Raw genomic sequence first — 26216 nt, 5'->3', positions numbered from 1 at the left:
TGTAACTTCAAGGAAAAAATTATTGAAATTGCTTGCTTTTCCTTGTTTTGATGTAGGGCTATGTGTTGGATTTATTAAGCGAAAAAAATCATTTAATCACATTTTAGTTTTGACTTTTACATATTTTTTCATCTATAGTAGAGTATTACAATATTTTTTTCCTTGAAAAATAAAAAAGCATAAATGTGATTTTGTGTACAACATAACAAAAAATACCCAATCATTTTATTGAATATGAAAAAAAATACATCAATTCTTCAAAAAACTTTTGTGTGCAAAAAAAACAACTACATTTTCATTCATTATTAATCCAGGGTGGATTAATTATAGGTAAGGAAAAAAAGAAACTCATAAAAAAACAATAATGTAAAAATAAAAAATATATACCTGGACCTGGAGTGTGAGTTCTTATCACCGTTAGATGGCGCCAAAGGACTATCAGGAAGCTCCAAAACCAGCTAGCTCAGCAAACTCGATTTATTTATGCAGTCCGCCAATTCTCTGCAGATACAATCAAAGTTAGCACACGCACTGCCCATGTTGCACATGCACCTTGAACCACCTCCTGCTCTAATCATGTGCATCCATACAATCACTGTGTGTGTCTTTAATCCCACCATTGACTCCCCTGCTGTTGCAATCCCAACAATGTGCTTCAGATTTGATTTAATCCCTTCATTTGCATGCATTTCTCCCCCAGTGCGGTTTACAAGGCAGGCGGGCCTTCCCCCGGGGTGCGGGACCCTCAGGCGGGCTCGCAGCCGATTGGATGGGGTTCCGACTGGGCTCCTCCCGGCTATTTATGGCAGACGCCGGTCCAGGCTTGAGCCCATACATGGTGGGCCCGAGGTAGGGTTACCCAGCACGCCGAGCGACCCTCCCCATCGGCGGGTCATCTCTCCCACTTGATCCAGTCCCGGGTGAATATTACCTCACTTCAAATTTGGACTTTATTGTCACTTTCATTTCTGCAGGTTTATCTGCCTATGTAGTTTCTGTGTTGTTTGGGGTTTTTGCTTTTACCTGCTCACACCGGCAGTTTCTGGAGCAACCTGAACAAGGGAGCAGGGAGCCCCGATCTTGGCCTGCAAGGATACATGTGAGTATACTACCAGCCTGTCCTTCCTTCATTTGATGACATTTGAAAGCAAAAGCAGAAACAATCAGAACGTGGCAGATTTAAACCCACGTCATGCATTGATGTTTTGCTCGTCAATACATAACTTTTGTCCTCCAACGGTATAGGACTTGATTCTTGAAAATATAGGACTCTTCGTCTTGACACTATCATTTTATCGGCTGTAAAAAAATGTTTTACTTTATTCTAAATAAAAATAAACACTTTTTAAAATACACCACTTTACCGTTGAAATTAAAGTTATATCTCCAAAATAGGATTTTCTCTCAATGATATAATTTATTTCTTCTTAAAATATGCGTTGTTTGTTTTTGAATCGATACTACTTTATTTGCAAAAATGTACAATTCTTTTGTATAACTGTCGAACTTTAAAATGATATATGTACGATATAAATACATATCGCACATATATCATTTTAATGTCTTTATACAGTGTATGGCCGTTTTCTGTCATACTGTAACAATGAAAATTTCCCCACTGTGGGATCAATAAAGGCATTCTTATTCTTATTCTTATTCTTATTCTTAAGTGTAATGTATTGAACAAGTCATCATCATCATCATGACATCATGACATGAGCATGTCGCGTGTGGTTCTCACACGGCTGTTGGCAAGCTGCCTTGTGCGATGCACCGTGTTGTTTGTGGCGCAAGTTGCGTGTAGCGCGGTGGGCGGGACCACACCAGCACCTGCTATGGCTACGTGCACACACACACACACGCAAGCACACACACAAACTACAATACTTGTACGGCGTACAATATCAACGATTTGATTACTGCTTGTCACTGAGTGTATGACCGTGGTGGAATTGTTTATGGTATTGGTAATAAGTGTATTTTGAGTTTTGAATAACAAACACAGTGTGGTTCAGTCTCTGGCTGGCGGTCGTCATGGCTCGAGATGTGCTTTTGCTTTTACACCCTCCTATACTAGAACATGAGTAGGCCTAATCATTTTTTGCAGATTTGAAATGATATGGAGGACAAACATAGTACCTTAATAATATTACAATTTTGATTGAGTTGACTTTAGTAGTGCACAAAATGAGTTCTTGCACTTAACTCATTCAGTATCAGACTTTCTCAGACCCACTGTGGAATGACATATAATGTCATTGGGATAGAATGAGTTAATGTTGGTTTCTTGTTCAGTAGTGTTGTGCCATCCTTGAATGGCAGTTTTTATGCAAGGGAGCCCTTTGCAGTGGGGGAAAAAATCTTTCAATTAAGAACACGTATTTTGTTCACATTTAAAATAGCATTTTTGTCATACATCTGGTTAGGAAGTGTGTGGCCCACCCCCCAGTAGCGCTAATGAAAAATTGTGACACCTTTCACCATATAAGTTGTCCGTTATTTGTTTTATTTGAGAATCTTTCATAACCGTAAAATTTAGTTTGAGTAGTTTGCAGTTTCATCATGCGCTGTCCTAAAAAGAAACTTTTAAAGCTCTTATATACTATTAAATATTGTACTTGTATTTTGTACGGTGCATTGTTTTGTTTATTTGAAAATCTTTCATTTCAGTTCCATGTGGCGCTTTGCTAAAAAGAAAAAACTTAAGATGTTATGAAATATGTATGATTATATCTGCTCTAAGTGAGGACTATGAGGCCCATTGGACCCTAGGCAGTACATCTGGTATCTGCCATGGTGGTGATGATGATGATTAGGATGAGGAAGAGAAGGAGGAGGAGAATTAGCTAATGGAGCTTAAATAACTGAAATTTTACCTCAAACGGTAGCATGTCGTTCCAAAGGTCATCGCAACATAATGCAACGTCATAACATAATATGGTTTGCGCAATCCCACATACGTGCACAACCACAGAGGAACGCTCAAAGCGCGTACAAGAAACTAAGGGGGTAGGAGGCTTGGGGTGGGAGGTTGGGGGGGTGACACAACAAGGCTGGCTGCCGTCTTGTAAACACAAGCCTCTGCTGGTGGACAGGGTGACCTCGCAGCAGCAGCCACTCACAACACATGTTGCCTTATTAGGGGACAGCTGCCTGGGACAAGTGTGTTAAGTGTGCGCGCGCGCGTGTGTGTGCGTGTGTCTGCCTGTTTGAAAGGGTGAGAAAGAGCATCAGAGTCAACAGTGTGATTTGACACCAGGCTACTTTTTGTACTTCAGCACATGCACGTTATACATGAACAATTTTGCATATATGCAAAACACAGTATATTGTACATAGAAAAATGTCTATATTTGTTTGACAGTACTCTAAGGACCATACTTAAAGCGAAAGTCAACCCCAAAAAATTCTTTGCAAAAATATATTCTGCGCACCTTCGCTAGTCTAAGCATGGCATTCTGATCAATATTATTATTGTGGAGTTAAGCAGCAATATGCAGTCGTTTTTAGCCATCTCAGGGGGCGGCCATTTGACCCCTTCTGGCGACTGAAAATGACATCACAGTTGCTCACCTAAGCCTGATTGGTCAATGACTTCCCCTTTAAATACTGAAAATGATCAGACTAATGTTTATTATTATTATTATTATTATTATTATTATTATTACTATACATTTAGTGACATGTTTTAAACACTTCAAATTATATATATTTTAATAACTTTATGAATACATTTAATAAATCAATTTCATTCTATTTGGTTTTATTGAACATTTTTAACATTGAATTTTTCATGACTACTAATTACAATAATAATAATAATTTTTAAAAATAATTGAATATATTGGGTGCCTTTATGAATAAACTGAATAAATCTTTTCATAAACACTGTACTTGTATTTTAGTGTAACATTTTTAAAATAACATTACATTTGTCATCTAATAATAATAATAATAATAATAATAACAATAATAATAATAACAATAAATGCACAAGTGTATGAATGTACAGTATTAATAAACATACTATGTATAAATACAAATATCAAAATACAAATATAACTTAAAAACTGTTTTTCAGTTAATATTTTTAAGAGTAACAACGTTTTAATTAAAATAGTAACAAAATGGATACATTTATCATGCATCCTGTAGACAGACTTTCGATTCAGAATGAGACTCTGCATTGTTTTAGTGTTTTATTGTGTTTATTGTTTTATGTTCTTAATTACTTTTATTTGTCTTTGTTTTCCTATGTCTGATTTTTACTTTACAGTACGTACATCACTTTGTATGCCGGTGTGGTTGTGTTTAAAATGCTCGATAAATAAAGTTGAGTTGCTCGATAAATAAATTTGAGTTGAGAGTTAATTAGTTGTACAAAACTGACTCTTTCTAGACAAAATTGTTATGTTGCATTCAGCTAAACAAAATCAAAGAAACAAAGAATGAAAGATAGCAGATAGCAACCAGTCAGTGAAAGCCTGGAAGTAACCACCTCTTATCACACAATCCTAGACGGGATTACGGCACAAATGTGTTATCTTGCTAATGCTAATTGACACGCATGAAGCTTCACCTTCAATTGGAAGCACCATACACCCCCCCCCCCCCCCACCCCCACTGGCACATCGCGTCCAATCCCCTGTTTTGATCATCGCGGCTAATTTCTGACTGTAATCTGATTAGGCCTCTGAGCAGCTTTGGCGTCCCGCTGCGCTGTCGTTCTCCGACTCGGGTGACATTGTGAACAGGTTGGGTGGTGTCGTGGCCGGGTGGTGGTGGTGGTGGTGCCACCGCTCGGGCGCCGGTTAGCGATCGCTCTCCTCCTGCTGTTCCGTCATCCACGCTGCTAAACATGTTCCGAAACCCTTGGATATCTGGTTATAATGTCAACCATGTGCAGTACTGCGGCACAGGTAAGGCCTGGAGGTGACCAGGTGTCCTGTTTTCTTCTGATGTATCCTTTAGGACCTAAACAAGTATTAGAGTTGGGACAAACTATCGATTAAAATGTTTTATTGGACCCGGGTACATTTTCGATCGGTTACTTTTTTTTTTTTTTTTTACACCAGAAACCTTATTTTTTAGGTAATTCTCGTTGGTGACCAGGTGTCCTCTTTTCGGCGGATTTGCCCTATTTTTGTGACCGAATTAGCATTCAACAGATAGTGTTATATTGTATCATTGTGTGGCATTGCTAGGTGGTTGTAAACTGTTGCTATCCATCTATCTATCCATCCATCCATTATCCAAACTGCCTATCCTCATGAGGGTCGTGACTGTGCTGGAGCCTATCCCACCTTATTTTGGGCAGTCCACCCTGAACTGGTTGCCAGCCAAACGTAAAATGTTGATATTTGTACAAAATGTCACTGTGCTTGAAACTTGAGGCCTGGAGGTGAACAGGTGTCTTGTCTTGTCTGCACAGGATGTGCTCATTAGGACCTAAAAAAAAGCAGTGGCAGTGGTAATAACTGAATAACGGTGTTGTATCGTATCGGGGTACAGTATCAATGGGTTAGTTATAGCTGTTGATTTTTTTCTTACACCACATTCCAGTGCACGAAATCTGGACTTTAGATAATACTCTGTGGTGACCAGGTGTCTTCTTTTCCAAGGACTTGTCCTAGTTTTGCAATTCAAATTAGCTTTAGCGAAAAATATAGATACAGTGTTCTGTTGTATTACGGTAAAGTCTTGATAGAAGGGTTTTGAATATTGCTACTTGCGGAAAATAGACCTAAAATAGACCTAACAAGACATAACGCGAGGAAATCAGGACTCACGGGAACAGAAGCAGCAAACAACAACAATGTATCGACAAGGACCAAATGAAAGCAGGAACCTACATACAAGTTAACTGACGAGACAACGAGAAACATCTGGAAAAGACACAAGTGTCTGAGGGAGCTAAACGGAAGATACAAGGGACTGGATTGACGAGCACAGGTGGACACGAAAATGAAAAACACACGGGACACAAGGAAAACATGACAGAACTAAAAATAACCAAAACCAATCAACAAAAATACAAATCGTAGTAGCATTGTATGCTGCATATTTCTGCATCGAATATTAAAAGAAAACCTGAGTCGTCGTCGGCTAAGCTTTTTTTTCTGGCGCTGGCATTTCCGAGTTTCCTCGCCCGGTTGCTAGCGCGCCGGCGTTTCTGAGGAAAACTGAACTGACTTGATGTGCACGGGGCTTTCCAAATGGATCGCATACACATTGCACAAGTCTAGAATGTGAAAAGCATACACATGATTAGTTTGGACGGCCAGAGATCATATGATTTTTTTTTTTTTATCTGCTTGTGTCCTGTGGAAGGTTCAGTGAGGCCAAAAAATAGACGCAGATTTGTTCTAGTGGTGTCTGGAGCTGTAACTGAATCTGTCTGCGACAAAAAGGGAAACAGCTTTACAACAGACGGTTGTGCTTGTTGTGGGAGTTGCTATGGACTGCATGTACTATGTGCTAATCAACTCTAAAAAATCCAAATCAAGCATTATGTGCCAAAGCGGTTGTTTCTTGTGACTTCTGTCTCATAATCAGTGCAATATTTTTTTTCAAAGCTAGCCCGGACAGCCTGCGGCGTGACCGTCACATAATGTTGCAAGGCGACCTGTGAGGAATGTCAACTTGCACGCATTTGATTGACACCCGTGTCACTGTTGACATGATTTTTATCCTTACCCTATTTAGTAAAAACACCTTGTCTAGAGTATTGATATTTTAAGACAAATCATCAATCACTGCCTACATACAATGACAAAAACTCCTCCTGACAATTTAGCATCAGACATCTGTTCAAATTTGATAGCAGTTGGACAAAAAAAGACAAGTTTATCTTTGAACTGATCCCTGAAAAAGACCAGCATGAACCTAAAATCGCAGCGCCAAACAAAAGTGGCAGACTTGCTGTGTCTTTTCAGGTGTGACTTCTTGAGACTTTATTGCGGGTCCATTCATGATAGACATTTCATTTCGCTGAGGGAAACTAGCTTTGACGGCTGGATTGTCAAACATCCCGGTGGGCACCACAAAACAAATTTCAAACGCTAGCACTGTTTTGTTGTCTTGACTGAGACTATTGTGTCTTGGCAGGATTTGGATCGGAAGCTGTGGGCAAACTTTGCTCCTCAACATCATTGCCAACCGAAGCCTTAAGGTAAGAAACTGCGGCCGGGGCACGGAAAGAAACTAGGCCTCATGTTAGCAGAAAACATTATTAATTTGTTTAACGTCTTAATGGAATCATACCATTGTTTTCTGGATAATACAAGTACGTAGTCCATCTTTAAGAAAACAAAGGCACACCAGTTGATTCAAATGACTATGCAGAATGCATAGCAGAATGTTCGCATTTTGGTTAACAAGCTAACAACAGCATAGCGTCTAATGCAAGTTCATAGAAAAACTTCGAGCACACAAAAGTGTGCCTGTTGATTCAAATGACTATGCGGCCGGCCACATAGCATAATGTTGGCATTTTAGTTTACAAGCTGATGTTAGCTTACCATTTTTTTTTCATACTTCATGCTTGGTCATCAAGACAGCGACACAGTATGTCAGCATGGACAGCTTTACGTTGTCACATCTGTCAGCATCAAATGTCTGGAAGAGTAAATTCTCAGACACTCATTAAAAAGTACGCATAGCATTCCAACCATAATTCCGCAAAGCCTCTTTTGTATCATGTTTATAAGGACCCCTGCCGTTCTTTGAGCAAACGTCGTCCCCATTGAGAGGAAATATAAGATGAAGAGGATTCTAAAAGAGGCTTGTTGTTGTTGTTTGACATTTGGCTTAGTCCCTTTTAATACTACTGTACTGTATGTGTCCAGATCTAAAAATTGCCGCTTGTATGAACGAAGTAGTTGAAGTCAAATACATTTTTGTGCCAGGCTGATAGGGAGTGTCAAGACTCAATGACCTAGTTCTTGAGTTGGATTCTGACGGATGTGGCTCTTTCACCTCGCGTCACCCTTTTAGGATGATTCGGTCAACAGTCATTTATCATAAACCCCTTGAGATGCTAAGTGTGCATTCAGGTTTTTTTCAAGTCAATTTTCTTTCTTTTTTTTGTATTCTCATTTGTCTTTTAGTTTTCAGAGTGATTTTTCCCTGCGCGACAAGGCCGCCCTGGTCAAGAGCATTTCAGATCCAGATGCCAAACTCCTGGTGGTACTTCCCAAGGGTGCGCATTGGTTTCTTTGTTTTATAGTGCCATATATATATATATATATATATATATATATATATATATATATATATTTTTTTTTTATTTTTTTATTTTTAACTTTACTGTAACATTTAGTTTCAGAATTGAAGAAATACTTCGAGGGAGCTCTTCCAGTAGATTTCGAGATGAACAGGTATGGGCTCCTTTTGCCGGATATGCAAACTGAGAATTTTAACTGATTTTTTAAATGTGACAGACCGCACACATGACAAGAACAAAGTCGGAGTGTACTCAAAATGACTAATACACCACATCAAACATATAACTGAGTCTCGTCTTCTAAGACAGATGTCTGTCATCGTACCAAGACTTGTGAAAGTGTATTAGCACAGAACATCAGGAAATAAAGAATCGTAGTAGATGAAGGGGAAATCCGTAAGAACACTTCCACACCTCAAGATAATCTTTTCCAGACATTTGACTATATGGCCTTTGCCGACTTAGTTCAAATTCAGCAAGACTATCGCTATGTGTATAGCCGCATCTGTATGTCTTTACCATACCGCAAGTCTTTGCCTTTTATTTCAGGAAGGAGAGGATCGCCCGGCGTCTGGAAGGGATTGAAAGCGATGTTCCGCCAGTCCTGCTGCCTGGCGGTTTGGTTGCCAACCGAATGCTGGAAGAGGACCCACCCCGGTACACCCGGGCCTCGGACCCCTGTGAGCCTTGTGTGATGGGTAAGCTGACGCAGGGCTTATCTGTAGTTTGTTAACTGAAAGATCACAGTGTCTTCGCGTATTCCCGACCACAGTGAGGCGCTTCAGTCGAGAGGAGCTGGACGCACCCCAGAAGCTGGTGACATCTCCGCAGCGCCAGCCCAGAGGGGGAGTCGGCCGCACAGAGCCGATGTTGGTGTACGTCGACCCTGTGACCTTATCTACCTCGTCGACACCTGCGTCCTCACCCTCAGACCCAGCCGATTTGAGTTCCAAGGCCGAGCGCATCGCCCGTTACAAAGCCGAGAGACGGCGGCAGCTGTCGGAGCGGTACGGCATCCTCCTAGACCAGGAAGCGGACATTGATTACGCCTCACGCTACCGCGCGAGACTCGACCAAGATGCCGCCGCTGCTGACAGACACTCTGCTGGAAGGCGAGATAGACCAGAAACAGAATCAACAGATAATGTAACAGCTGGCCCGTACCACTCTGGTGTGGGCAGGGTTTACATGAGGACTCACCCAGACCTCGCATCCGCAATTCCACCGGGCCCAGTCGACACAAACCGAGCTCCAGCCCCTACGCAAGACAGCAGATTCTCAGAGCGGGAAAGAGCCATGAACATGGAGAACTACCGGAGAGGTGGCGGTCAAGAACGCACATCTCAAACCAGGGCCCAAGAGCAGCACGTGCCTCCGCCCCAACATCATCATCAACAGCAGCAGCAGCAAAATCCCACCAACCACCACCACATAGACACAACACATCCAGAGCAGAGTCCCAATTCCAGCAGGGACTACAGCGTCGCAGCGATGCCTAGCTCACCTCGCACTGCCCGCCGGGCCTCACTGCCATCAGCCCGCTATGGTATCTCACCTGGGGATTTGTTCATTGAGCAGCAGGCACAAAGCATCCTCAACAGGCAGGGGTGAGTTCACCTTGATTTTGTTCTGTTCGCAAGGCCGAGGGCTCTTTCCCTTTGCTTGGGATTTTGATCAACCAAAAACCACGTCTCAAACATGGTTTCAAAACCTGCCATTGAAGTACTGAAGTAATGATGATCTTGCCGATTTAGTTGATTTCAAAGCTATTATTCTGTTGTATAAATGGCAGCAGGTGGATGCACAGATGAATTGTACATTCTGTTATCTAGTGGAAGAGAATTTCATGTTCTGCCTGTCACTTTACGTCACTGGCATAGATAAGTGAGCATACATTATTTGTACTAAAAAGTGATTATCTGTTAACCAATTAAATTCAATTAGATTCTCTCCTGCAGCACTCCTTTCGATCCCTCCCGACACACTAATGTGCAGGGGTTGGGAATCACTGCTTTAGATAATTAGATCCATCACTCCACCCAGTGTCTGCAGTAAATCGTTTCATACAGCTTTCAATGACGAAATGGGCCTCACTTGGAAAACTTTACACGGATTTGCTGGTCCCCCATCCCCATACCACCTCTCCCTTGCATCTGCAACCCTGGTATTCTTAACTTGACTCTACGAGAAGACATCACTAGCCTGACCGAACAGTTGACTATCATGACAAGAAGTATATGTGACGGTTTGACATTGTTAGTAGCCTTTCCGTCCTGTCAAAGAGCGACTGGTCTCTCAACACAGACACAGAGGGCGATGCTCGGACACTCGTCAGATGGCCGTCAAGGCATGAAGTAGCAGTATGAAGAAATAATCTCTTCATTAACTTCTGCTGATCGTACCTCATATAATCACTTTAGACCAGGGGTCTTCAATCTTGTTCCTCGAGGGCCGGCATCCTGTCTGTTTTCCATCTCTCCCTGCTGCTACACACACCTGATTCAAACAGTCAGAATCGTTATCCAGCTTCTGCAGACCTTGCTGATTATCTGATCATCTGAATCAGGTGTGTTGCAGCAGGGAGAGAATGAAAATAGGCAGGACACCGACCCTCGAGGAACAGGATTGAAGACCCCCGCCTTAGACGGTTTAGATGCTGTGACTCACTCGTTCCTAACAGTCCTTACCTTTATGATTTATTTCCCATGGGTGGCGTGTGTGTCAAATTCCAACAACGGAGATCTGGTGAGGTTTCTACCCCAAATATTAAAAAAAAAACAGTTGTCAGTTTACCTACCTTACACCATAATTGAATATAATTATATATATATATAACATAATTCATTGACTGAACCCTTCTGAGTTTATTTTTTTCTTCATGCTTACTGATGCCCCATTCCTTTCCTAAGAATCAAAGGCAGTACACAGAGGCCTCCTGAGTGGAGCACAGACAGACACCACAGTACCAGACGCCGGACTCTGGAGAACCCGCTCGCACACGCCCCGGAACCTGGCCAGTACAGAACTGTTCCTCAGCCTCGGCCCAGTCCAGGTCACCCTCAGTCCGCTCAAGAGTACCGCTATTTCGTTGACCACCAAAACCTCCCCGTTTCCACCGGCAAACTCAACAGTCCCCCAGAGCTCGGGGGATCACAAAGCCGAGTGAACGCTGAGCAAATCTACGCAGGCCACAAGGAGGCGAGGCAAGAGGCAAGGTTGGAGACTCGTCAAGCATCCAAAGAAGAATTCCACACGGAAGGTCTGTTGAAGAGCCGGAAAGCGGTCTTGCCGTCTGAGATCCGCAAGCGAGAAAAGACGGCGGATGATCATCACAGAGGTCCCGGCAAAGAGGTGGAGTGGCAAATAGACTGCCCGGAACCGGAGATAATTGGTCGAGAAGTCGAGGAGGACTGGCATTCACCCAGAGAGCGAAGGCGGGAGAGGAACACAGAGAAGATCCGAGAACGAGGGAGGCATCGTCACTCGGGTCACGAGACTCAAGAGGACAGAGTTTTAAGACCCGTGCACCCTGGGAATGCCTCAGAAACCATCAACCATCCAGAGTCCCTTGTGCTTCACACAGAAACCAGAGAGGGTGCTGAGGAAGATCTTCCGAGATCAGTGCATCAGTACAACTCCTCAAGGAAGCTTCAGGAGCCCAAAGGAGGACATCAGACAAGACAAGAAGCTCTTTTGAGGAGAGTGGATGATGCTCGACAATATGAAGTCTCAGAGCCTCAAAGGCAGCAAGAATTGCAGAGGAGCGACTCGGCTGTTTATCTGCAGAAGGGTTCTTCTTTACCTCAGGCCAAGCACAGAAGCACAGAGGCGGGGGGAGGGCCCAGACCCAAGTCGCGAATCCGCTCCATGTCAGACATCGGTATCAGCCAGCATTCTGTCTTTTACCGGAGGGAGAGGGCTACCGCCTCCCGCGAGACCTCCTCCAGGCCTGTGCCTTCATCGGGGGTGGCTAATGGCGAGATGGGAACCTTAGACACCCGGGTGTCGGTGGCCCAGCTGCGACACTCTTACCTGGAGAACGCGAACAGGAAGCCTGACTTGTAGGTCCACCAGCATGGGCTCTGTCGTGTTCCGTCCGCATGAATAACTCTGCAATAGGATGCTACTAAAATCCAGATCCCATCAGACAAGAGCAGTTAAAAAACGCAGATTCCTCCAAGGCTAACATTCGGGATGTTAACAGAAGGCCTCTTGATTAAACGCAACAAATGGCAACATGATTTGACAGCTAAGTGTCGGAACATTAAACTGAATTTCAAATCTGGATTCAAACTTGGTTTCAGAATGGAGCTTCTGACCCTGCATGGACACATAAAAAAGAATAAACTTCACCTTAGCGGAGGTAAAAATGAAGTGAAAGAAAATGTTTTACGGCAGTAGAAATGTGATGGTCATCGTTTGAAACCCGAACATCAAACCCTAACCTTGGCTTGGAACCTCAATTTGAACCCATAACCCTTCTTTGGAGCACTAACCCAGACCCGAAGCCCTAATTTCAACCACTAACCCGTGTTTGAAGCCTCACCCCAGGCGTGAAACGCTAATTATGTGAAATTCTCCTCAGCCGAGATAATAAAGTGTGAATATAAGTGTCAAAAACGATTTGAGTTTTGGTCATCTACCACTGCATGCTAAGTGTGGCTAACCGTTACCCGCGATTGTTACATTTGCACCCTCAACTGAACTTCCACTCTCCCTCATTCTTTGTTTTGATAATAAAAGCGAGAGCACCCAGTCCTCAGCGATGGAAGCGGACCCTGCCACGAGCGGCATGGACCCCCGGTCGGACCGAGCAGCTCGGAGGCCCCGCCGCTACATCACGCCGGGGGACGGCCGCATGTCCGAAAGGAGTCGAACTCAACCAATCACATCTGCGGAGCGTCTGGAGACTGACAGGTCCTCACCGAATACTCTGAGAAACTTCCGTAGTTATAATCCTGATTGGATGTTGACAGGCTTTCGTGCCTCTTTACACAGGTCCCATCTCAGTCCAGCACAGCTGCAAGATGTTGAAGGTGATTTCGAATTTGAGCATTGACGTAAAAACCTAAATTCAAAACCCAAACTATTGCTTGAATCCCTAATTTGAAAACATATCCCTTATTTGAAGGGCTATTTTGAAACTTTAACCTGAAACCTTAATTTCTAACTGTAACCTTGGCTTCAGGCTTTCATGTGAAACATTAACCCTTATTTGAAACATTAAATCTTGCTTTTATAAACCTAACCCTGACTTGAAACCCTACTTTTTTTCCCCCTCTTTCGCACTGTAGTGGATGAAGAAAAACTGGATGAGCGAGCCAAGATGAGCGTTGCGGCCAAGAGATCCCTTTTCAGGGTAAGTAACTTACACCTGTATGGACGCATTTCCATGTCATGTTGCGTCTGTAAGTCAACATTTTGCGCTCTTACCAGGAGTTGGAGAAGACTTCGGAGGGTGGCGTTCCCAAGCCTCGCTCTCGAAACGCTGCCGTGGAACGTCGTCTGCGGAGGGTCCAGGACCGCTCGCACACTCAGCCAGTCACCAGCCAGGAAGTGGTCGACGCTTGCAGGTACCAACACATCCATTCGCCTCTTGTTACCAGTGGTGGGAAGGAACAAAATACAATTACTTTCTTCTGTACTTAACCCATTAAGTGGGCCTGGCTCAACAGCTCCCCAAAACCTAAGGTCGTCTGTGGAATTACCTTTGAAAATGTTTTCCCAGAAATTCAACACCTACAAAATAATTAATATCTCAGCCCCTGTAGCAGACAGAAACATTATTCCAAAAGAATTAGAGAGCGATATATGTATATGTATATGTGGGGTTTTATTTCAGTTTTTTTCAGTTATCACTAGCTAATTTAGAATGTTGATTATTCTGCATCCAGTGAATTTTTTCCCCCTTCTCAGAACAAACTCAGTATGCAAGGTAATAAAAGAGGGAAAGTTAAAAATTCACTTTTACATTTCAGAGTATGTACCTTTTTACCATTACTTAAGGTGTTAAATTAGTACTTCTATTTTTACCAGTCTATTTTTACTTTAAGTGTCTGTACTTGTATTACTTAAAGTGGAAGTCAACGCAAAAATTTTTTTTGTCAAGAATATGTTTTATGCAAGCCCACTAGTTGAAACAGGGCATTCTGATAAATATTGCGTTTGTGGAATAAGTGTTAATCCACTCGTTTTTAGCCATCTCTGGGAGGCGGCCATTTTGTCTTCTGTCGACTGAAAATGACATCACAACTGCTCACAACGACCAATCACGGCTCAGATTCAGAAAACTGGTCAGCCGTGATTGGTCGCTGTGAGCAGTTGTGATGTCATTTTCAGTCAACAGAAGACAAAATGGCCGCCCCCAGAGATAGCTAAAAACCAGTGCATTTTGCTGCTTAATTTATAGTCCACAAACGCAAAATCAATCAGAATGCCGTGTTTCAACTAGTGGGCCTGCTGGGAACATATTCTTGAAAAAAATATGTTTGGGTTGACTTCCACTTTAAGTACAGAGTGTGTCTACTATTGCCACCTGTGCCTGGAGCAAATGTAGAGTGTGCACCAGCAGTTGTTTTCTTCAGTGAAGTTTTATTTTCCTCCACTTATAAGTGAGCCTTCCACGTCATCACACGCTGTGGGAAGCCACGCCAGCACCAGTGCCAGCACCAGTGCCAGCACCAGCGCCCCCAGTTCAGCTGTTGTCTGCACCACTGTGACCACCATCAGGTAACACAACACAATGAGAAAGATGCAAGGGAACAGACGATCAGAAACGTCTCAGAAATGTCTTGGTGAAGCAGCATGTGGCCAATCACCCAACGTTATTCTTGTATGCTGTGTTCCGAGGAGACCCTGCAAACATAATTTGGAACATGAACCCTAGTTTAAAACGCTAATTTGAAACCCTAACCTTAGCTTCGAAGCCAAAATTATAATCCTTGTTTGAAGCCTGAAACATTGGCCCTTTTTTGAAACCCCAACCCTGGCTTGAAACCCACATTTTAAACCTGAAAAAAGATTTTAGAAAACGTCACCTTTCAAAGATTTCAAACCCAAACAGCATAGAAAAGTCTTGATGTATCCCATTATCATTAATAATAGTAATAATACATTTCTTGATGATATTTTTTAACATGAAGAAGATTGTACACAGATTTCACTCTGTCGTCCCCTAGTGGTGACGATGGTGATGGTGCCGTCGCAACCTCATGAGCGCCTCGCTGCACCTTATAGGGGAAGGAAGCTGCTGTTTACACACTAACTCACCAGTGATGATCCCCAGCATTCCTGCTTGTTGCATTCCTCGCATTCTTACAAGATCCAGATGTCAGAATTTGGGCCCCAGAAACAAACAAACGCAAACCCTTCACAACCCATTTCACACACTTCTCATCAAGTGATTTATCGCGCAACTTTATATGATGTCGATCATACGCAACTGGATGATGCCCACTGGGACACGAGGTTCATAGTATTCTGGTATTTGTATTTGAAACCCTACCTATTTTTGAAACCCTAACTCTTATTTGAAACCACAACACGTTTTTTTGTTTTTTTTTAAACCTTAACTTGAAACCCTAACCCATCTGGATGCCCTCATTTGAAACCCCAATCCTGTCTTGAAACCATAATTTGACTTCTCAGCGATTTATTTGTTGTATGGATTTATATACTGTACATTATAAACAACTGGATGATGCCTACTGGGGACACTATGGTTGTCGATCAACATGAGTTTCTAGTTCTTGGAGAATTTTGAAACACATTTGAGTCATTTCTCAGTTTGTTGTTCATCCATGTTCGGACCAGAACAAAGAGATAAGACAACTGTAGAATAGCTTTTAAAATGCTGCTACAGGTCTATAAATCACTGAATATATGGGTCCCGGATACATGAAGTAAATGCTCATTGAATATAAACCCAGTTGGGTTCTGAGGTGTGCAAACTCGGATCAATTAGAGGGGGCCAGGTTCGAAAGCAAACATGGTGAAGCAGCATTTAGCTGCTATGCTGCACGCAAATGGATGTTGCCAACAAAAGTGAAGTCAACCCCAAATATAGATGTTTTTAAACCCGCGTTAAAAAACATACTTTTTTCCATATTATTTTGAGGCCTTTTTAAAATGGATTTCACTTTTCGGTGTTTTAGTCATTTCATAAAGCTACTTTTTATTTCTTTCCTTTGCTATAGAATGTCTTTACATTTTTTGTCAAGGCATTTAAATGTTTGCAATCTCTGTTCTTTTTGTAATTTTAATACGGTACTTTTGTTCTCTTTGAGGCAATGGCCTTTTAAAGACTGTTTTTGTTTGTAAATTCTTTCAGGTATTGTGCTTTTGTTTGTGTGAAGCGCATTGAGTTGCCTTGTGTATGAAATGGGCAATATAAATACATTTGCCTCGTCTTAACACTTGAACCCCCGGTGTCAGTATCCAAGCAGCTCCAGCCCCCCAGGAGAAGATCCAGGTGACCCAGGAGGACGAGACCCCTAAAGCGGAGGGGGACGACCTATCCACGCTCAGCTTGGCCGAGAAGATGGCCCTCTTCAACCGGCTCGCCCATCCCGCGGACGAGGTGGCGCCAAAAAGTGATACCGCCCGCCAGCGCCGCGCTCTCGCCCGCTTTCAGACGCAGCCCATCACGCTGGGTGAAGTGGAGCAGGTACTTTGTATACAGTATATACACCACTCACAAAAAGTTAAGGATATTGGCGCTTTCCACTGATTTTTGATTGTCTCAGAGTGAATGAGGTCAAATAAAGTTCCGATGGATTTTAGGTTGATCTTAAAATTGAAAAAAAACTAATATCCCTAACTTTTCCTTTTTAATACTGATTATAATGTTAGATGAGATTTATCCCATCAATAAGCAGCTGGTGTCCTCACAGGTGACCGAGCCTCCAGTTGGCTCCTCAGTCGAGCATATTGAGTCCAAGCAGGAAGAACATGTAAGGTTCCTAAAGCTGATTGGTTGCACTTGAATGAGCTCATTAATAAGACGCATCTTGTCTGGATTTGGCTCGGCCTAGGCTCCTCGTTATCCCAGATGAGTGCCGTTAATGATTGGCATACACACAGCGGTGGTGTTGTCCTGTGACTCGCTGTTGTAACGTTTTTTTTACGTCAACTGCCTTTCTTAGTTGCTGGTTTAGTGCATAACAAGCATGAGGGAAATGGCGCATGTTGGTGGCAGGGGTGGGACAACCCACAAATGCTTTGTCCAAACTCCACGTGTACTTCCTGTAGGTGTACTAATATAGAGGTATTTGTATTTTTTTTGTAACCACTTTTTCTCTTGTTGTCAGAGTACTTTTGAGCAAACCCCAGATTTTTACTTCCTGCGTCCCTATAATTTTGTCCAAAACTTTAAGCATTTTTTTTTTTTTTACTTCCTGCAGGTGTCCCAATATATTTTGCCTAAACTTCACTTTTTCACTTACTGTAGGTGTGTCTCAATTCTTTTTCCTAACTCCACAATTTACATCCAATAGTTGCTTCTGTACCTTTTTTCCAAACTCAACTTTTTATGACCCGCAGGTGTCCCAATACTTTTGTCCAAACTCCACATTTTCTTCACTTTTTAGTCCTTGTGGATGTCCCAATACTTTTATCACTTCCTGCAGGTGTTCCAATACTTTTGGTCATATTTATGAGTTGAATTATCATTTTTGTTTGTTTGATCCCTAGTTAAAACACAGCAGTCAAGTCAAACTAGAGCCCCTCCCCGCCGCCGTGGTCCGCTCTGTGGCAGCTTCCCCCTCCCATGCCTCCGTTACCACGGTAACCATAACGCCTGCACGCAGCAGCAGCAGCATCGCCTGCGAGGGGAGCACTATCACCCAACATCAGACCCCTATCGCCACTACGGACCACCAGGAGAGGGCATCGCGGTACCTCTCCGTGACCCAGAGCACGGGGGACCCAGGCCACCCCAAGCTCCTCCCCAATAGCTCCGAACAACAACTGGGGGGTCTCCCTGCTCCCTCCCCTTCTTCCGGCACTCTTCGCCGGCATCAGGCGGAGGCGGAGGAACACGGCAAGGAGGAGGCGCATCCCAGCCCGAGTGCCCTCGGCGATACCCGGGAGAAGAACGCGGAGGAAGGAGGAGGAGGAGGAGGAGGAGGAGGAGGAAGCCACCACCTGGGAGAAGAGGCAGGAGGAGACGGTGGCACCCGCAGCCAAGAACGACTCACAGGTAGGAGACTAGCTCTGTGTCTGAACAAAAGGGAAGCAGAGAAAGGGCGGTGGACTCTCCTCGTTACCCTCATTGTGCTCCCGCACATCATTGCTTGCCGAGCTCGCCTCAGCGGGGGGGGGGGGGTTACGGAGAAGGAGGGGCAGTTGTATTTATTTGGGACGCATGTCATTAATATCCCTTTGTCCCCAAAGAGATGGAGCTAGCAACACGTTTTCCTCTTGAAATTGGCCAGTTGCGGTCATTTGGATTACGCCAATTGATTATGCAAGGACACAATAGAAAGGTGAAACCCCGGTTATATCTGCTGTGCTTCACGTTCCGGCTACCTTGAGAACTTATATTTTATGAAGGCTTTTTTCTTAACAACAACAGAACATTCATACAATTGTAGTAAAATGTAATGAAATAAAAGTCACTACGGTGATACAGTCATTCCCAAATACAGCCTTCCTATGCGGCCATAATCGAAAATATGCTTACAATGATCCAAAAGTGGCACAGCCAAACACAAACCATTATGCAACCAGAGCACAAAAAAAAAAAAAAAAAAAAAAAAATACATATTGCCTATTCATACATTCGTATTAAATCCTCCGCAGGGCTTCCGGCTACCTTTAGAAGGGTAATCATCACTCGAATACTGTGTCAGAGTAACTTCCGCCAAGGCAGATCAGCAATATCAGATGCTAACATTTTAGCTTTGAGCATTCGTGCAACTGTCATTGATAGTGCAGCAATGTCACAGGTGAGATTTCACAACAAAAATGTTGATTCAGGGTCCGAAGCGAGATCCAGACTCCCAGCGCCAAGCCATATTAGTACAGCTAATACAGTTTATTGTTTATGTACCTGTGGCTAAAAAGTGATGTGTGAAGAGTCAATGATTTATCATTGCAGTAGGTTCTCAAATATCTATACTCCTTTTTATTTCTCGCCTGTCTCTTTTTTTTTTTAAATTACAGTCCAGCTACAGCAGCCAGGGAATTCCGTTTCTTCCTTGAAAATCATGCCATGTTATTTTTGGTTCAATATAAATTAAATAATCGAGACACACGCAATATGTGGAGCTTCTAATCGTTTTTTGCCCAATAAGAAGACCATTGGTCACAGTTTTACGATTGCAGAGCGTCGGTCGATGTGCCCCAGAGAGTCACCAGCTAAAATTAGTTGGCCATTGTTCACTTCAGTCGCATTCGGTCACATTACTTGGTGTGCAGCGGGCCATAGGGGCCAGCGGACTCTATGTATACTATTTATGTCTATATTTATGAATACATGTACCACAGCCTTTTTATTGTTTTTTTTTAATTTATTGTATTGTTTGTAAAGTGCTTTGTTCCAGCCCTAGCTGTTATGAAATGCGCTATATAAATAAAATTATATTGTATTGTTAGAGGTTATTGTTAGAGTTAATGCGTAGGTTTAGAGGTAGGATTGGGGTTTGATTTTTTTTTTTTTTTTTTTCAGACTTCGGGTTTTAGGTTAGTTAATCGAGGTAGGGGTAGGCATTAGGGGTTATGGGTTCCATCTCTTCCTGCTGCAACACACCTGTTTCAAATGATCAGCAAGTTCTGCAGGAGCCTGATCCCGATCGTTTGAATCAGGTGTGTTGGACGAGCAAACCTCCAAGACATGCAGGAGGGCGGCCCCCGAGGACCGGAGTTTGACACCCCTGGACCGTTCGAGTGTTTTAATTGTTACTACAACCTCAGACATATATTTTGTGTATTGTCCTTTCAGACCTGCAGGATCGCACCGTGTCACTGAGACCTTTGATAACCAAAGTGTCCTCCACGACAACGTCTCAAGTGTCAAGCGTCCAGCAGAGCCATCCTGTCATTCAGCCTCCTCCGACTCCACCCAAATCCTTTCTGCTGCAAGCCCACGCAGAGCCACCGAAGCCCCAGTCGCACATCCAGCCATCCCGTTCCCCGCCGACGTATCCCAAACCATTCGCTCAGCCCAAAATTCAAGAACTCCCCACCAAGCCTTACATTCAACCAGACCCACAGGCCCCGCCCAAAGTCCAGTTGCCTCCGCCGACGCTGCCAAAACCTCAGGGCTTCCCCCAAGCGCTGGTCAAGTCCCAGTCGCTGCCGCTGGAGCACAGCGACGACTACAACAGGCTCAGCGTCCATTCGATTGATCTGCTGTCCCCCACGGGCTCCGCGGACCGGCTGCCTTACGACATGTCCAGCAAACAGATGTCCATCAAGGAGAGGTGAGGGTGCCAAATGATGCACATGGAAAGTCGTCATGATTTGTTATACTAGGGTTCTTCTCGAACCCAAAATTTCACAAGCTACTTTAATCGACTTAAAGCAGTTATGAGCAGAGATAGGAAATCCAGGTCCAGAAAGTAAAAACCGGAGCTGGGCAAACCGCTCATGCGACGGACTGGTTCTATGTCAATTTGTAGGCGATAAATGATAGACGGGAAACTTTTAAAAAAAAAATAGTGGTAGTGGTACTGCGTTGAAATTGGTAGTCGGAAACGTTAACGGAAGCCCGTTTAAAATGACAGTCGGCCTATAGGCGATTACGATTTGGTTCAGCCGAACAAAATGGCGGAGAAAACGGACGGCGGACGGGTACCTCGGCTGTAGGTGGAAGGCGATAAACAGACCACAAATTTTTAGTAAAATGCCCAGCTCTGGTAAAAACCATGCCACGGTTTGGCTTTAGCCATAGGCGCTTCTACTCAACTAGAAAGTAAATGAGATTATTTCCCCAAGGGGTAATTAAGTGAAGCTAGGTTTCGGTTTAAAATGTATTTTGGGTTACGGTGAGTGTCTGATGTTGCCGTCGTCGACCCAAGCAGTTGAAAATGACCAACTCAGACACTTGAGCTTCGTTCGCTTTTATGCATCCACACTCACTCAGGAGACGTGATGACACACTTTCTCCTCTATTAGCTTTCTTCGTTCGGTTGTGCTTGATGTGACCTGAATTATCACCCTTGAGTGATTGCCTTTTCATGAACGACCGAAGTAGTAGGAGTAGAAGTACAGTGGCTATAACAAGTCTACACACCCATGTTCAAATGTCAGGTTTTGTGATATAAAAAACAAAAAATCAGACCAAGAGAGATCATTTCAAAACGTCCCACTAATAATGTGGCCTATAACCTGTACAACTGAAATACATTTTTTAAAATTCTAGCAGAATGCTGAAGGTTGTCACGAACACTGACTTTTATTTTGAACTGTTCATAATTCCTTCCACTTTGTGTAAATCCCCAGTTCCATCTGATGAAAGCATGTTCGTGAAAGGCTAGCCAGAATAAACCCGGCCCCGATGCAAGCGGAATGTAACGGCTGTTGATGTTTTTGAGGCACTACCCCTGACAGGCAACACTTTTATGTGGCATATTTCTAAAGTGTTTGCGCATTTTTGTCAGAGTGGCCCTGCTGAAGAAGAGCGGCGAGGAGGACTGGAGGAACCGAATCAACAAAAAACAGGAAGTGGCAAACGTGGCGTCCGCCGAGGTGCCCCGCCGCCAAGATGCAGAGCCAGCGCATCAGAAGGTGTGACGTCAACGCGCCGTGACGACACCTCTTGTCATGCATTTGCCGCACGCGCATTACATATCGCCTGCCGCCTTAAATTGCTCCCATGATACGCCCTGTGGACAAGACCACCCTCCCCAAATATCGCCCCCTCTCTTACCATCCCTTGTATCATCCCTGACCCCCACCCCTCCCATCAGGAGGAAGAGGTGGTCATCCATGACCACTCTGCAGTGAGCCTGTCAGATCATCTGTGGGTAAGGCCCGCCTCTCAGCCATTCACCTTCAAGGTGGAGGCCGTGCCATCCAATCACATTTGTAGCGTCAATGCACCTCCTTTGCTTTGCTCTTTGGGACACTTGCGTGGTGTTTTGGAATAGAAGCCAATACAATTTTGAAAACTGTCTGAAAAAAATACGTCTCAAGAAGCCTGAAAGGACACGGGAACTCAGGCAATTATTTTTGGCCATTTCATCACCAGAAATTGTAGAAGTCTAACAACAATTCGACTGCAAGGTTGCGCCTTGTTGTACTTTCCTTTCGTAATCATTTATAGCACTGAACTGCAGTTGTGTTTCGTGGATTGTTGCTTGAGTTCTCAAAGTTCCGACTGTCTGTGAGGCAATGAATGTGTTTAAGTGTGATTTGCAGAGCTGGGCACTTGACCCTTTTTTGCCTGTCCGTCCTCTGTCCGCGACCTGGTTACCCTTCCGTCCTCATCCCTCCGTCTTTATTCATAAAAATGATCATCCTCCGAACCCGTCCCTGCTCGGCTTTTTAAAGCACTTGCGTCCTTACATCCCGTCGGTCAAAATGGGCGTCTGTCCGGGGCGGACGGTTCTATCCCAGGAACGGAATGCCCACCTCTGGTGATTTGTGACTGGATGAGTGAGTCAGAGGGTGGGGCTTGCTATGTGTCAGCGTTTTTTTTGTGTCTATGGTTCTTTTGGGGTGTGTGTTGGGAGTGTTGTCATTTGTAGACCCATAATTCAAGGCCCTATACCCGATAAAACTCCAGATGTCTATTTTCTAAAAAAAATGTTTTTTTAAATCCTTCCTGAAACCAGCTTCCGTTAGCAATTTGATAGGCATAAAACTGCCATAAAACACAAAACTGCTCACGTAGCTGACGTGCATGCACATGCATCCTTTCCCTCCGTCCTTCGTCTTCCCTCCACTCATCCTTCCACCTCTCCATCCTCAGGAGCCTGTCTTCTCCTCCACTTTTTCTCCTCCTTTCTCCCTCGGACAAAAGTGTCAGTACATTGACCATCACGCTCAGGTAAGCAGGGTGGCGGCTTGGATTTGCCACGCTTGGTGTGCGACTTTTGAAAAAATATTTTGGGGTGAAGATGGGATGCCGGAGAAACAATGTATGGTGTCATGCTTGAGTGTATCACATCTACTGCTTAGTTTGATACAATACAATTTTATGCTCTGTTCCTCTTAACAGGGAGGCAACATTCTTGTTTAGGGATTAGATTTAGGGTTATTTTAAAGTGTAAGAGTCAAATTTGCAGTAAAGGTTTGTTGTTTGGGGTTTAGTTTGAGGTAATGGTTAGGTTTTAAGGTTAGGTTTGGTTGGGTTAGGGTTAGGAATTAGTATAAGAGATAGAGGTAGGTTTTTTTGGTTAAGGTTAGGGTCTTTACTACGAACTAGTAGCATAGTAGCAAAGTAGCAAGGCGCCATTGCAGAAAACCGTCAAAGACATGCTGCATGCTTTTAAATGGGAAATAGTAGTACCATCTGATGGACAAAAATAACAAACTGAAAAGCATAAAATGTCTCATGGATCTTATCTGGGGGTTTTGGTCTTGGTTTTGACATATACTATTCCAAAAAAAAAATCCCAACCTAAACGTGCCCCTTGCAGAAGTCGACAGCCATTAATCATTGATATTTTTGTGTTCGTTTCAGGCTCAGCCGGCCAGAAAGGAGGACAAGGAGGCCCAGATGACCATTGAGGAGAGGAAGCAGATGATCTCTATGCGAGAGGACGCCTGGAAGAGCAAGGGCAAGGGTGCGGCCAACGATTCCGGCCAGTACACGGTGGCAGCGCGCATGGTCAAGAAAGGTTCGCAGAAAATGGTGTTTTGCTTTTTAGACTTCGTGAAGCAGCATGTATCGCACCACCAAAGGTTTACATGCTGTAAACAATCGCACGTTTGTGATCACAGTGTTTGGATGAGGGCATACCGTGTCAAATACATCCATCCATCCATTATCGATACCGCTTATCCTCACAAGGGGCGTGCTGGAGCCTATCCCAGCTGTCTCTGAGCAGTAGGCGGGGGACACCCTGAATTGGTTGCCAGCCAATCGCAGGGCACACAGTGACAAACAAACATTCACACTCACAATCACACCTAGGGGCAATCTAGCGAGATCAATTAACCTACCATGCATGTTTTTGGAATGTGGGAGGAAACCGGAGTACCTGGGGAAAACCCATGCAGGCACGGGTAGAACACGCAAACTCCACACAGAAAGGTCGGGGCCGGAATCGAACCCACGACCTTTGAACTGTGAGCCGGACGTGCTAACCAGTCGACCACCTTGCCAAATGTTTTTTTGTTCTTTTGGGCAGGCCTGGCTGCCTCCTCCTCGGTCATCGGGCCGATCCTTTCGCCCGTCTCCACCAAACTCAAGAGCGGCACCGCGGTTGTTGGGAAACCTCAGACGGGTGCGTTTGAATTTTGTCCCACATCTTTTTCACTCAAGCGTATGTTGTGTGTTCGGTTCCTTGAATGCTATCTGTCCTTTGTATGCAGACATTGAAGCCAGAGCAGACATGGAGTCGGATAAAAAGCTGGACAAGTTGGAGACTTTCTTGGGGCGACTCAACAGCAAAGGTACATCCTTACATTCTAAGTGAGTCAGTTACTTACTTGAGGACAGTCCCTCAAAGTAATTTTTTTTTTTTTCTCAAACGTTGACGGGGTCATTTTTAGCTGCCCGTAAATGTTACGGCTTGTCGTGTCCATCAGTGTCCGAACTGCAGGAGAGCACCTTGACAGTCACAGAGAAGGCGGTTAAGGAGGTGATGAAGCTAGATGACGAGATCTTCTCCAACTTCTATCGCCGCGTGGCCGAATTCCCAAATGTGCCCTCCCGTATCGAGCTCAGTGAGGACTTCGACGCCATATTCGGCTCACGGCAGGGCTCCGGCAGGCTGACGTCGGCCATGGTGCAGCACAAGCGCTCTGTGCGTCCATCCAGGAACGTGCAGGCCTCCCGCAACCCCGTCAAGATGCTGGCCGCCCGCCAGGACTTACGGCACGAGTACACCGAGCAGAGGCTCAACGTGGCTCAGCTGGAGAGTAAGAGGATGTCCTCTGACAAGAGTGAGTGCAGGGAAGACACACTGTTAACATCGTTATCCTTCATTTCAAAAAGAACTATTAGTTTAGTTAGTCAGTCAGTTAGTTGCTAATGTTGGCTAGTTAAGTTAGTCAATGAATTATTTACGTACTCCAGTTGCTATTCGTTTAGTAGTTACTGCAATTAAGTTAGAGGAATACTACAGTTTTTGAGTTTCTGCATTTAGTCAAGGTAGAAAATGATTAAGTCCGTGTAATAATTGCAGGCAGTTACTGAACTGCACTTGACTTTGTACAGTTTCTCAGTTACTGCATTTAAATACCTTGGTTGGTTAGTAATAGGCAAAACTTGAACATAACCGATTCAAAAACCTTTTAGTGGGGTGTTGCATGTGTCACGGAAGAAGCCGTATTTGTCAGATCCGGATAAATGTGCGGACTGAAAATTGTATTTTGACTATAACTAAGTTCCACTTGTGCTGGGGTCGCATAAGCTAGCGGATCCAGAAGATGTGTCTGCGGTGACACAAAAAAATTAACTTGGTGTGTGTCAGTCCGCTTAGCAGTGGTCCTCCTCTGTGTTGCAGTGATTAAAAGCTCAGAATACTCCGATGCGGCTCTGGCAGGTCTGTCCAGTAAGGAGAACTACAGCACCGTGAGTCTGCGCAGCGTCAGCGTAGCCGAGACCCCCACGTCCAATAACAGCGCTGTCCCATACAAAAACCTCATGCTGCTTCACATCAAAGGTAGTAAGGTTCTCACCCGAGGCACCCGCCCGGGCTCTTGTCTCACCCGTGCTATTCCCCTCCAGGCCGTCGCCATGTTCAGACCAGGCTAGTCGAGCCAAGAGCGTCGTCGCTGAACAGCGGGGATTGCTTCCTGCTGGTGACGCCCGAGCACTGCTTTGTGTGGATAGGAGAGTTCTCCAACGTCATCGAAAGGGCCAAGGTGATCCCGATTC

At 44.1% G+C, this 26216-nt stretch overlaps 1 protein-coding gene across 7 annotated transcripts in view; it reads left to right on the top strand.

The window, feature by feature from the left end:
* Positions 1 to 700: 700 nt before the first annotated feature.
* The window catches only part of svilb (supervillin b), a 34712-nt gene continuing 9196 nt past the window's right edge, over positions 701 to 26216 (top strand). The window contains exons 1-24 of one of the 7 annotated variants that reach the window (XM_086043079.1): positions 701 to 849; positions 975 to 1099; positions 7108 to 7171; positions 8109 to 8200; positions 8321 to 8378; positions 8774 to 8922; positions 8997 to 9831; positions 12968 to 13141; positions 13223 to 13260; positions 13519 to 13583; positions 13661 to 13797; positions 14837 to 14953; positions 16658 to 16889; positions 17915 to 18422; positions 20166 to 20646; positions 21826 to 21952; positions 22135 to 22191; positions 23139 to 23216; positions 23853 to 24009; positions 24523 to 24618; positions 24707 to 24787; positions 24923 to 25279; positions 25843 to 26001; positions 26067 to 26203. In XM_086043079.1, the coding sequence (XP_085899205.1) occupies positions 8371 to 8378; positions 8774 to 8922; positions 8997 to 9831; positions 12968 to 13141; positions 13223 to 13260; positions 13519 to 13583; positions 13661 to 13797; positions 14837 to 14953; positions 16658 to 16889; positions 17915 to 18422; positions 20166 to 20646; positions 21826 to 21952; positions 22135 to 22191; positions 23139 to 23216; positions 23853 to 24009; positions 24523 to 24618; positions 24707 to 24787; positions 24923 to 25279; positions 25843 to 26001; positions 26067 to 26203 (3993 nt within the window). In that variant the 5' untranslated portion in view covers positions 701 to 849; positions 975 to 1099; positions 7108 to 7171; positions 8109 to 8200; positions 8321 to 8370. Of the gene's footprint in view, positions 1100 to 4640; positions 4920 to 7107; positions 7172 to 8108; positions 8201 to 8320; positions 8379 to 8773; positions 8923 to 8996; positions 9832 to 11133; positions 12286 to 12967; positions 13142 to 13222; positions 13261 to 13518; positions 13584 to 13660; positions 13798 to 14836; positions 14954 to 16657; positions 16890 to 17914; positions 18423 to 20165; positions 20647 to 21825; positions 21953 to 22134; positions 22192 to 23138; positions 23217 to 23852; positions 24010 to 24522; positions 24619 to 24706; positions 24788 to 24922; positions 25280 to 25842; positions 26002 to 26066; positions 26204 to 26216 lie in introns of those variants that run through there. The other 6 variants (XM_086043080.1, XM_086043078.1, XM_086043075.1 and 3 more) reach the window with 6 other exon arrangements.

This window comes from Filicampus tigris, chromosome 10 (genome assembly GCF_054856515.1).
Source record: "Filicampus tigris isolate MCC_2025a chromosome 10, RoL_Ftig_1.0, whole genome shotgun sequence".
In the NCBI taxonomy this organism is placed as follows: Eukaryota; Metazoa; Chordata; class Actinopteri; order Syngnathiformes; family Syngnathidae; genus Filicampus; species Filicampus tigris.
The sequence above is the reverse complement of the archived record's forward strand: the minus strand, read 5'-3'. Positions and strand labels throughout refer to the sequence as shown.